This window comes from Aythya ferina (assembly GCF_964211825.1).
Source record: "Aythya ferina genome assembly, chromosome: 17".
Classification (NCBI taxonomy): Eukaryota; Metazoa; Chordata; class Aves; order Anseriformes; family Anatidae; genus Aythya; species Aythya ferina.
The window spans coordinates 6,353,196-6,365,894 of record NC_140316.1 but is presented as its reverse complement, the minus strand read 5'-3'; the positions used below and the strand labels follow the sequence as shown (position 1 = coordinate 6,365,894).

Genomic DNA, 12,699 nt, shown 5'->3' with positions numbered 1-12,699 from the left:
CAAATCAAAAGACTGACTGAATTGTATTTAATGGTGGTTGTAAAGTTGTTAAAGTGCTTGTACTTGTCTTTCTGTTTACATTGTGGGGTAAAACAATTGTGACTTGAATGAGAAGATTTATTTATCCATGTTATGGAAAATATTGCACTTTAATCTGGATGGTTGTTTGTTTTCTCTTGCAGACAGGTGCTAATACAGATCTCTATTATAAAACATTCAGTGATCCTCTTTATCTTGCGCAGTTTAAAATGCTGAGAGACACATTATACTATATGAAAGGTATAGTATTTATTTATTTTGCCATGTAATTTCTGATGTATTTTGAGATGTTTCCATGTAAAGGTGCTATGGAAATAGAGAAAAAAATTCTTATGACACCACTGGAATGATTTACAGACGGCATTTTAATTGTCTGATAACGGGTGAACTTTGCTACAATATTTATCTTTTTAGGTAGGGCATAAACTTCATGAAATTATTCATGACATGGCAATTAATTTCACATGTGCTTTCGTTCTGATACACTATCTCCCTTTCTTCTATTACAATGCTATTTCTTGTTATTTCTTTAGATCTTCCCACTTCATTTGTGAAGGAAATCCATGATTTTGTGCTTGAACAATTCAATACCAGTCAATCAGAACTTCAGAAAATCCTTCATGATGTTGACCGACTGCACAATGAGCTGAGTCCTCTAAAACTGCGTTGTCAGGCTAATGCTGCCTGTGTGGATCTCATGGTGTGGGCTGTGAAAGATGAGCAAGGTGAAAAATGCTTTTCTGTCTCTGGAATGTCTGATTTATATTTAACTCGTAGGAATACTTACAAGCTGTTTGAAACCTCAGAGAAATATAAATAAATTTTAGTTGAATACTTTTAGTTATTAGAATACACAACTTAAACTTCATCCAAGAAGTTAATGAAAATAAGTTGGCCAGGTAGACATCTCTTTATAGAAATGAAATCAGAAACTTCCTATTGGCTCGTTTAGAAGGGACAGTACAATTGCTGAGTTTTGCTCTTTATTTTCTAGTTTGTTTTATGTTTTCAATTACTGCTTTTCATGTCTTAAAAGTTTCTTAGTGATTCATTAAAGGAAATGTTTTTCTTCATTGCTATCAGTATCGGTAAACTCTTTCCTCACTTTTTCTCCGTTTTCTTTCTGTGTTACTCTTAAACATCTTCTGAGTACATGTAGCATTTTTTTCCTTTGACCCTTGCAAAAATTCCTCTCTGTCAGATGTGAAGTACCCTCAAAATCAACTTTAAGTACTACCATTCTTTCCATCATAGTGTTTGACAGGGCATAGTGCAGATGCTAAGATTTTATGTTAACACTAACATAACCTTTTTTCTTTTTTAGAAAAAGTACTAAATCTCTTTGAGGAATTGTAGTACAAAGGGAGTGAAGCTGATAAATTTTCTTAATGCTTTAGGCATTCCAATGACATTGAGCTGTGTGTGGCGTAATAAATCTGACAAGCTTACTTTTTTGTTGTTGTTGTGTTTTCGGTATTAAGGTGCAGAAAACCTGTGCATCAAGTTATCAGAGAAGCTGCAGTCAAAAACTTCCAGCAAAGTCATCATTGCTCATTTGCCATTGCTAATTTGCTGTTTGCAGGTCTGTCTTTACTATATTTGACATGACTATATTGGGGAGGGAGTTGCAGGTTGCTGGAAGAGCATTTTATATCTCCTGTTTGTATTACTTTCCATCAATGTGTTCTTCATTTGGATTTTAGAGATTTGGTCTTGAAAGTAGATCTGCATAAGAGGAATGCTATCAAAATGTACTTAGCTCAGCTTGTTCTTGAATTATATTGATGAATGTTTTTAACCTGTATTTCATTTCTGAAATATTTAGTTTTATAGCCTATTACATAAACAGCTAAGCTGGGACTGGCAGATCACTGGCATTGAAGACTAAAACTTGGTTATTCTAATTTTCATCGTCTTGTTGGACGCAGTCTTACAGATGTGGTACTTTGTGAAGTTAGGATAGTAAGTTATCAAGATTCTGTACACATTGGAACTTGTCCAGTAACTTTATTTTTAGACTGAAATTCATTTAATATATTTCCTGTGAAATTAACTGTGAAGAAAACAGCAAGGCTTGAGTAGCATGCCAAATGCTAGGATAATCTAAAAGAATTAGAGGCTTAAATGTCTTCAGTCTTATACTAAATATTGAATCCCTCAGGACTATCTTTGTTTTTGGTGCAAAGCTTACAGTTGAATATAGCAGCACAGTTTTTATTTCAAATGATATATGCTACATAATGATTTTTTTTTTCCTGTTTTGCTTTTAGGGTCTAGGTCGTTTATGTGAGAGGTTCCCTGTTGTGGTTCATTCTGTCAATCCATCTTTGAGAGACTTCCTTGTGATACCTTCCCCAGTGCTTGTGAAGCTTTACAAGTATCATAGCCAGTATCACACAGGTAACTGGGGGGTGGTGTCGTGTTCCAAAGGATATGATAGTGATCATTTCACAACTTTTGTGGCTTTTTGATGCTTTTAGATGTTCTGTGATGATGGATCTGTAGGGGAAGAATGGAGATGAATTTGATTTTTAGAGTGGAGAGGAGGAATAATGCAAATCAAGGTAGAAGTATATCTGTGTGCTAGCAGTGTACGTAGAGCTATGTTTCATTCTAGGAGCAATATTGCTGTGCTTGTATGCTGAAACTGCGATAGGAGAAAAGTGCTTGAGATAAGACTAAGTGAGATCACCAGCAATTGCGGTGTGATGCTGCATTATCAAAGGTTGTATTATGTGTGTCTTACGACAAACTTACTGGCAATGTCAGCTTATTTAGCTTTAAGTAGAACTAACATATGCTTTTCTAGTTCCAGAAAAGCATGTGCTTTTTCCAGCAGGGAGTTGAAATAGTGTCCCATTGTGTAGACGGTGTAGCATGTGTTGATAAGCAGAGAATGGTTACTTTCAGTTTGCAGGTTGAATATTAGACCTGTATTAGCATGATACCAGCATAGAGTGGATGAAAAAGTTTGCTTTTTTGGTTTCTTTGCTTTATAAGGCAAATCTGAAGTGGGTGAGGAAACGGGTGGCTGCACTTTGGTACCTTTTGGCCACTCTTAGTGGGTCAGCATCTGTGTGTAGAAGGGTGTGCTTACATGCACAATGGGGTGAGCAAGTGTTATGAATCAGCTTCGTAATCTTTAAAAATGCAAGCCTTTTAAGGCTTGCTTTCTGTCCAAAGTTAATCTTGGAAAAAGTGGCTATCAATATACTGTTCCGTTTTTATTTTGTGACTGCAGTTTGCCATGGAAAATGTTGGTTTTCCTGACTTGACAGCCTAGTAGAATCTTCTTGCTCAGGACAGCAAAGACAGAAGGGTGGCATTAAAATTCTGCAAGAAAATTTTGTTAATGATGACCAACATAGAGTAGAATTCTCTGTGCAATATGAATGAAAGAAAATGAGTAGATAGGATATGCAGATTCAGTGTGTTTAGGAGAGGCTTCATAATTTTAAACTATTCAATCTCTATTATAGTTATGGCTCAAATTTTAAAACAGAGTTCTTCAGCCCTCTGACTGTTTTGGTGGCACCCAGTGATTCTTTTGTTATTGTTTTTGAATTTTATTATTGAGCTGTGATTTCCCAAAAGAAAGTGTTCCATGTAAATCACTTCCTAATGCAAAAACAATATCATAATGCTAAGGCAGAATAGATAAAAATGAAAACCGGAGGTTACTAAATTTAGGAATTATTGTATTAAGTGTTACCTCACAAAAGTACTGACAACATAAGCAATTTCAAAGTTCTTCAGCTCAACTGTAAAGTATCCTCTTTTGCATTTGCCAGATATAGCTCTGCCTGTGTACTCTCAACTTGTGTGTTGGGGGGGGAACCTTTTGAAGGTGCTCATTTCTGTACTCTGTATTCTTAGTAGGTGGTAATGACATCAAGATTAGTGTAACCAATGAGCATTCAGAGTCCACTCTAAACGTAATGCCTGGCAAGAAAAGTCAACCATCCATGTATGAACAGCTCCGGGACATTGCCATAGACAATATCTGCAGGTAAGAGGTGTGTGGTAACAGAGGAGGCTTGCACCATTTTGGAATATATGTTCTGTTTCTCTAGCAGAAAAGTGTTGTGACCATTTAGAAGGTGCTGCTCTGTGTTATAAAGGCTTTTTGCCCTTTTCATTTCGTGACCTTGTTTTTCTTCAGATGATCCCTTGGTTTTATGTCCTAGTCTTAAAATACTCATTTAGTTAAATTGTTTTGTTTAATTGTTTTGCTTCCCACAAAGGCAATTCATGCTAGTCACATTTTGGTACACAGCAGGTTTTGTTTTTTTTTATAATGATTATTCTTCCCTTCTAGACAGCTGCACAGAGCTATAGGAAAGACAAATAGTTGGTGACTAGAGGCAAGGAGTTAAGGCTGCTAAAGGAATGGATTCTAAACTTGACTTACTGCGTATTTACTATTTACTACATATTTTACTATTTACTACTTACTGCATCTTTACTATTGCTGGAAGAAGCAGCAGTAGAAACTTCAGTGATCTTTTTAAATACATCTGTGATGTTCTAGGCAATTGGTTCTTAGACTTCAGTGTAAATTCTTTTTCCTTATACTTGGTGTGCATTTACAGTTGTACAATGTGAAGTGTTTAATTGATGTGATTTTATTGTGTTGTTTTTTTCCTTTGGCTGTTTTAGCATGTTCTCTGTTCATTGTTATTCCAGGTGCTTGAAAGCTGGCTTGACGATAGATTCAGTGATTGTTGAGGCCTTTCTTGCCAGTTTGTCTAACCGTCTGTACATCTCACAGGAGAGTGATAAGTAAGTTGTTGATTGTGAAAACTCGTTTTCCTTCACGCTGGACATGAAGCTTATTCTAAAACTTAATTACTGACAGCATTATTTCAGAATTAAATGTCACTGAGATCAGTGAGGGGAAGTCCTACAGTAGCTGGCCAGACTGTTGTGTCTTAATATTTTGCAGATCACATATATTACTTTCCACTGTTGTTTACAGAGCAGTTTGCATGCAGGTTAGTGTGAGTTTCTTAGGCAGTGCGCTTGTGGGTTCTGGTTTCTATTTTGTTTTGCTTTTTTCTTTTTGCCTATGCATGTACCTCTCTAATGCTAAGTAGATGGGTGCGTAGAGGGGTAATAGTAAAGTTCAGTGATGCTTAAATTTAGTTCATGAATTGTTTCTTACATGAAATGTACTGTACTTTGAGGTCTTGTTAACTGCTGTACAGTTAAATGTGTTGCCTTGGGTTTTTTGTTTGTTTTTAACAGGGAAGCTCATTTGATTCCTGACCATACAATTCGTGCTCTAGGGCACATTGCAGTGGCACTGAGGGACACCCCTAAAATGATGGAACCCATCCTACAGATCTTACAGCAGAAGTTCTGCCAGCCACCTTCTAATCTTGATGTACTCATCATTGACCAGCTGGGCTGCTTGGTCATCACTGGAAATGTAAGGAAAGAACTGTCCAAGAGTTTTCCAATTCATGACTTTTTTTCCTTTAGTTAAAAAGGAAGTCTGTATTTGCATATCTTTCTTGTTCACACTCATACAATCTTGTCTCAGTGACATCAGAAAATAAAAGCTAATTAATAATGTGTAGAATGCTGTCCCCCGTAAAGAAGATTAGTCCCCACAGAAAATAATAAAAATTTAGGAAACCAACTCCATGTTTTCAAAAGTTAAATAGTTCCTAAACCCGGTCTGTATGCCCAAAAGATGCACATAATCCTTTTTTTTTTTTTTTTTTTTTTTTTTTTTTTTGTATCAGTAATCAGCTTAGAAGTCTTCTAGGTCCATATATTTAAAAGTAGAAGTTGACTTGAATAATGCAAACATTGACTCTTCCTTTTCCAAATGTAACTTGTTTTTCTGAGCAAGCAATTAAGAATTGCCAGAACTCAGAAACCTGGAGAAAAAAATGGGTGGAAAAAAAAAAGATAGTTAAAGAAATGAATAAACCTTGTAAAGTCCAAGCAGCTGAAAGCACTAATGAAAGCACTTCCACTGCATGGTCTTTGGAAGTTGAAAATCTAGCTCAGGGTATGAGTAGATAGTTAAAGAACTTCGTAACAATTTATTTGACAGGGTCATTCTTCAGTGAAATAGTATTCAATAAACTCTACTTAGCATGTGTTTGTTTTTTTTTCACAGCAATATATTTACCAGGAGGTGTGGAATCTATTTCAGCAAATCAGCGTTAAAGCAAGCTCAGTTGTGTACTCTGCCACAAAGGATTATAAGGATCATGGATACAGGTAAGATTTATCCAAACACTTAAGGGGCACAGCTATTATACTGAATATTCTTTATTCTACATGATGGATTTTTCAGTCTCTTCCTTCAGTGCAGGTTTCAAATGATGTTGTAAATAATGCTGTTCTTTACTTAGTAAGTGAAGTATAATTTTAACACGGACTGAAGTATAAAGATAATCACTGACTTCATTGGTAGTTGGGCTAAACTGGGTATATTTTAATACAGTATTTGAGTAATTATTAGGACTATTCCTGTCACTGTTTTTGCATACTCTGACCCAGTGTGATCCCAGCTTTAATAACTACTGATACTAGTTCTGAATCTTCTGCTCAAGACCTTTCCCATTCCAGAAACACAGCCATTTGCTGTTCTTCTGTCTGTATCCATATCTGATACAGGAAAGTAATTTCCTCTTGGCAATGACAACATCATTCACAGGCAAAGTTGACAACTAATTTTTTACTTAAATATTGATTGCAGTAAAAATTCAGTTATTGATAAAAATGATTTACCAGTATTCATAGAAACAAAAAAGTTCAGAGAGGAGTTAAGAAAAAAACAAAAACTGATGTCAGCAGCCCTGCTAAAAGCATTGCTGATCAGCATTACTAAGAAAGGACTGAAGGTAGGAAAGCTTCTGTTGAGGAGTTGCTTGTTCATCATTTTGTTTTCTTTCTCAGGCACTGTTCCTTAGCTGTCATTAATGCCCTAGCTAACATCGCTGCTAACATTCAAGGAGAACACCTTGTGGATGAACTGCTGATGAATTTGCTGGAACTCTTTGTTCAGCTTGGGCTAGAAGGAAAGAGAGCTAGTGAGAGAGCAAGTGAAAAAGGACCAGCTCTGAAAGTAAGATATTAACTGTTTTTTGGTTTTAATTGCATGCAGCTTTATATTTACATACATGGTATTACTAAGCATAGTCTCTATCCTTTTTTGAATCAAAACCAAATGTTTGTACGCTTTTCAAAAAACTTTATATACTTAAAAGAAATCTCCCCTGACTTGTAAGGGTGCTTTATTTAGGGAGCAAGTTTATTCAAAAAGCTTGCCTAAGAATGGCAAGACTCGTCTCTTTGAATTTGTATGATAGGAATACTTTGCAGAAGGTTACATTTATGTACCTTTGCTTTAAGATAGAGTTCTTTCTGAATGTGTTTTTTTTTTTTTTTTAATTCAAATTTGTAAAATTTGACATGTACTGGCCATTTTGACATGTAAAAATTTGACATGTAAAAGTCAATGAGAAGGTCTGGAAGAGAAATGGATTTAAATGCTAGTTGAATTTTTACAAGAGCAGTTTTTATGCAGTTACTTTATTCAGTTAGAGTTCTGCTTTTTTATTATTGAAGACTTTCACCTCACTTCATACTAGTTTTTATTCCTATTTCAGTACAGTATCTGGAATTCTTGATACGCTTCTTCTATTTAAGAAGCATATAACAGTCTCAGCGTTTCCCACAGTACTTTCCTCTCTTCTTTACTCTAAAATATGCTCATAAACATGCTGCTAACCTTGACTTCTGCAGTTGAGTTCTACCCTATCATTTGAAAAGCAAAATGTGGTTGCTTCCTACTCATCGAAAATTAGATCTTTCCTCCCTAGCATTCAAATACAGTAACTTCTTGGCATTCTACGCTGTTCCTTATCATAACTTTAAAAATCTCATGGTGTTTGATAGTGCTTTTTTTTAATTTTAATTTTAATTTTTTTTTTTTTTTTTTTTTGAGATGTGCTTTGAGAGCAGTTCCCTGCTATGATGTCTGCTTTTGGTTAAGGCAGACAGGTAACATTTCCTTTTGAAATAGACACATTGTCCTAGCAGTAAAAGGAATCTAAGATCTATGTGTTTGCTTTTTGTTTTTCCTCCTACATGTTGTTTGTATCAGCGCTCTCATCTTTGCAAGATGAGGAATGGGCTGTCTATACATCCAAACTCTAGTGATTCATGAGTTTTCAGGGAAGGAAAAATTACACATCATCATGTGGAATCAATGCTTTAGAAAGATGTGCAGGTCTTGATTGCTTTTCTTCTTTTGACTGTTATCTAGCAAGACAGTATTTGAGCTTTATGATTAGTTTTGAAGATCTTAAATGGAGTTTTTTCAATAAACACTTGAAAGTAAATGCCACTTGTCTGTGCAGTCTATTACTGTAGTACTCTGTATTTAGTTGCATTCGCTGCTGGTATTTTTGAGAATATCCTACAGACAAAGTGCAAATTAATTGGCTTACTTGAGACCTGCTCCTGACTTATGCCACTAAATGTGCATTCTCTTCGTTTTAATGGAACATATTTATGGTCATTTGTATCTGTGGGAATTCAAAATACACACTTCTCACCTGTGAGTTGCATTGACCTGCATTTTAGTTCCCCTTTTTTCCCTGTGAAGGTCAGGGAAGAGATGAATTCCACTTGAGTTTATTGATGCTTTTACTTGAGTCTCAAAAACAAGCACAGTGGGCCAAATGTCTTTCTGTTCAAATAATTGTTCCTTACATTCATATGGCTATTTATGGACTCGATATATTTCAAGTGTTAAAAGATAGTACTGACTTAAGCTGGAAATTATTATTTAAAGTGAGGTTAGTATTATCTACATACTCCACTTAAGTATAATATTTGCTCATAAAATTTCACCAATAACAAATTTGAAACATTTTTTTTATTTTTGACCTCTTCCACCCTCCCTTCTGTGCATGCTACACTGTAATAGTATTAAGTTCTTTCTTTATCCCTTTATGGAATGGGTGAACTGTTGGTGAATCCCTCAGAAAAGAATGTTTGCTTTAAAGGTAGACTGCATTTAATCAGGGATGCCAACTCTGCTTTTACAAAGGAACTAAGATATGTACAGAATTTGCTTTCCATGAAGTTTATGTTGGAAGACATCTCTGCACAGCTGTTACAGATTCTTTTACCACAGATAAGCAAGCTGAAATGTTGAAACGGATTGTAAATATTACACTAAAATGATACTTTTAAATTAGGTTCCACCCTCTCCCTTTACAGGGATGTTGTCATACTGTTATCATTTTAAATTGCTATGGGAGACAAACTGCTGCTCTGACTTAAGGTTGTCTGCAAATGGAAAAATGTCAGTGATTTAGCCTGAATTTTGAGCTAGGAGGCAGTGTTTCTTTATTTTGAAGATACTGAGAGTAGTTTTTACTAGAACACTCTTTATTCAATGTAGAGTAAAAGTTATGAAAGAAATTCTGAGGACTAGATTACTTATTTTTTGGGAAGAACTGAGGTTGGTAAGATATTGTACATGCTGTGCTCCAAAACAAAGGCATTTTTTCTCTTTGTTGGTTGTCAGTTTTCCCATGTCCTCTGCCGCTTTTATATGGAATTAAATTGGCTTGCCAGCAATTAAAATGCTTCAGTGGCATTCCATATATTTGTTTTAAACCAGATCTTTCAGCCATGTGGAAGTGGCTTTTATGAGGGAAAGGATTTTTTTTTTCTATTGCTAGCAGTTAACATAAATGTCTATTGAGTAGCCCAGGGATGGAAGAAATTGCATCCATTTGCAGACAGTAGGAATTTTTAATGCTTGAAATGTTACCTACCAAGTAATTTAGAAATGCTTTTGTAGATATAACTTCGCTTTTCTTTTCCAGGCCTCCAGTAGTGCAGGGAATCTTGGTGTGCTTATTCCTGTCATTGCTGTGGTGAGTATCCAATGATTGGTAGTTACAAACAGAATAATTTTGTTCATGTGTATCGAATACGAGTGCTATTGCAGAGTCAAATGGTTTGATTAACAAATAGTGTAGAAGTAAGTGTCCAAGATATAGTAGTGTAGTAGTACTGTTAATCTTTCATGATTCACAGTTAAATTGTTGCTTGTCCTGAATTCAGGAGATTAATGAACTAAATAATACCGCAAGGCATATTTCTTTGAATAATCTTCTGTGTGCAGTGCATAATAAATGGCATATACCTGAAGAAAAAGTGGCCTAAGAACAATGAAAAACAAAACTTATTAGAAACAGAGTTAAAAATAAAACTTAGTTTGGCAGCACAGAGAATTCTGCTTCTTAAAAAAATGATTGAGAAAGGAAGAAGAAGAGTGAAAAGTATTGTGTATCTCCTGAAACTTGAACTGCCTATCATGCTAAAGGCTTTTAAGGAAATGTGCAAGGATGCTGACCATTCTATGGTCACTTGTTCTGATGTTTATCTGCTTTTGGTCTTGGATGATGACTTCTTCTGGGGTCTACACATTTTTTATTATTTTAAATAAAATGTAACTACTAATCCAGTCAAAAATGATGTGTGACCTTTATAGATTGCCCAGCTGAAAACTTGATTATGTCCAAGTTTGGGTTCCCAAGTCAGTAGGACTAGTCATCTAACTCTAACAGTTTCTACAGAGCAATCATGTCTAGAAGATCCATAGACAAACTCACTGGAGGAGAAAAAACATCAGATCATTTTGTCCCCTTCTGAAGCTTTATTCTTCTGTGGCTTTTTTTTCTGCACAGCTAGTGGGACAAGAGGGGACAATATATTACATACTTGCAGTAAGCATGCCTATTTGTAACTTGCTCGACATCCATTAACAAGAATAAAAAAAGCATTAATTTCATACTCTTCCCTCACAAACCTCTTTACTGAAGCTTTTCAAAGAGCAGAGCCTTAAATTAGCACTGAAGATTTCAGAACCGTTCCTTTCCTTCCCACATCTTTCATCCGTTTCCAGCATAAGCTCTTGGCAAATTCACCAACACTCATAAGGATCCAGGAGTGTATTTATAAGTGTCTCAGATTACTATTATTCAGTAGCTGCCCAGTTTTTGAATAAACTAGCCGATCCTGTGTCGAGAGATATTCTAGCGGTAGTATTTTTGAGTTGCAGTGAAGCTAGTGGTAATATCACTGATTAGAGTGCAAGATCGTTCCTTGTGTATTTAAAAAAAAAAATAAATGTTAGAGACACTAACATAAAAGTTATGGAAATAGTTTTCTGTTTCAAATTTTTATTGATGATGGGTCTGTTCTGAATAGCTGGTGATAACTATTTTCCTTAACCGATGTGACCTTTAAATAGTCAGATAGTGCCAGAATCTGAAGCAAGAGTTAATGGTTACATTATGGTTGTTGAGGCAAATATTTGACTTTCTTGCACAATATATGAAGATCATGAGTTTCGAGCAGTAGCTGATTTGCTTTTCTGCTTGACCTCTTTACCTTGAATAGTTCTGGTTACTTGGGTCCCCCCAAAAAAAATCCATCTCATTTAATCTTTGATATACTAATTAAATTTGCAACATGAAAATGTCATCTTTTGAATATCCTGTTCTTTTTTTAATTTAGATAAAACAATGAGTACATGAATGATAATGATTTCTCTTGTGAAACTTCAATATTGAAAATTATGTCTGCCATATGGACTTATGAGTAAGAACAGTATAAGCTAGGAATAGAGAAGGATTTGAACTTTTTATTAGATGTTAACTCTTTGTCATTGTGTCATTTAATACCAATCTTTCTTTGGCTGTCATGTTTAAGTGGCTTTATGTATGGGGACAAATAATTGTAGTACATGCAAAATTACAAGTAGAAGTATAATCAGTAAGTTGAATTTAATATTGAAAAATACCGTTTTAAGAGAATTCTTACTCCTTTAACTGTTGGTTGATAGCGTTTTGTATTTTTGCTAACACGAGACTTTTATAATACAAATATATTTAGAGTGATACAGTTTTTGACACTGCAAATAAAAAAGTCACTGGTTTATGAGGCACATCTTTTAGAAGTTATGATACAATGGAAGATATAAGAGGTGAGTATGTTCATGGACTTCAATAACTCACATGTGAAGTCTAACTCTGTCCCTTGCACCACATTGGCAGTAATACACTACGGAATGCAGATAATTTTTTGCTTTTTCAGATGTGAAACAAGCTTGTATACAGCATGCATATTGCTACCAGAATGAGTCAGAAAGTTCACAGTCTTAGTGCAGGCATTGCAAGGATTTGTCCATTGAATGGCGTGTGGAGAGTGCATTTGAATTCTTAACAAACATTGAAATTGCTGGAAATCACTTTTTGTAGAGAGGATTAGGTTTCCCTAGCTGCTTTCAATATATAAGGTATTCTAAAGTATTACCTGGTTGGCCTAACCCTGAAATTGCTGCTACTGATGAGTGCTGGAAAACTGTATCAAAATCATTGAAGTTAGGCTAGGGAAAAGTAAAGGATCCATTATTATTTAATTCTTCCAATACATTTTTATCTCCTCTTAATTGATACAATGGTCCATAAAGTTTATGTTCTGTGGCAGTCTGCTGATTTTTAAATGATGCAAGCAAAAGCAAAAAATGCAGGCACCTACTCTAAATAGCGTTAGGTTATATAAAATACCCAGGAGAGACAGGTTTCTAATGTCAGTTGGTATTTAGGATTT

General features: G+C 35.2%; 1 protein-coding gene across 2 annotated transcripts in view; it reads left to right on the top strand.

The window, feature by feature from the left end:
- Positions 1 to 12,699, top strand: part of PI4KA (phosphatidylinositol 4-kinase alpha) — a 59,886-nt gene that overhangs the window by 9,509 nt on the left and 37,678 nt on the right. The window contains exons 10-19 of one of the 2 annotated variants that reach the window (XM_084539253.1): positions 183 to 279; positions 573 to 764; positions 1,521 to 1,621; positions 2,310 to 2,439; positions 3,919 to 4,048; positions 4,726 to 4,821; positions 5,287 to 5,470; positions 6,173 to 6,276; positions 6,958 to 7,126; positions 9,906 to 9,956. In XM_084539253.1, coding sequence (XP_084395379.1) covers positions 183 to 279; positions 573 to 764; positions 1,521 to 1,621; positions 2,310 to 2,439; positions 3,919 to 4,048; positions 4,726 to 4,821; positions 5,287 to 5,470; positions 6,173 to 6,276; positions 6,958 to 7,126; positions 9,906 to 9,956 — 1,254 coding nt within the window. Of the gene's footprint in view, positions 1 to 182; positions 280 to 572; positions 765 to 1,520; positions 1,622 to 2,309; positions 2,440 to 3,915; positions 4,049 to 4,725; positions 4,822 to 5,286; positions 5,471 to 6,172; positions 6,277 to 6,957; positions 7,127 to 9,905; positions 9,957 to 12,699 lie in introns of both variants that reach the window. The other variant, XM_084539252.1, reaches the window with a different exon arrangement.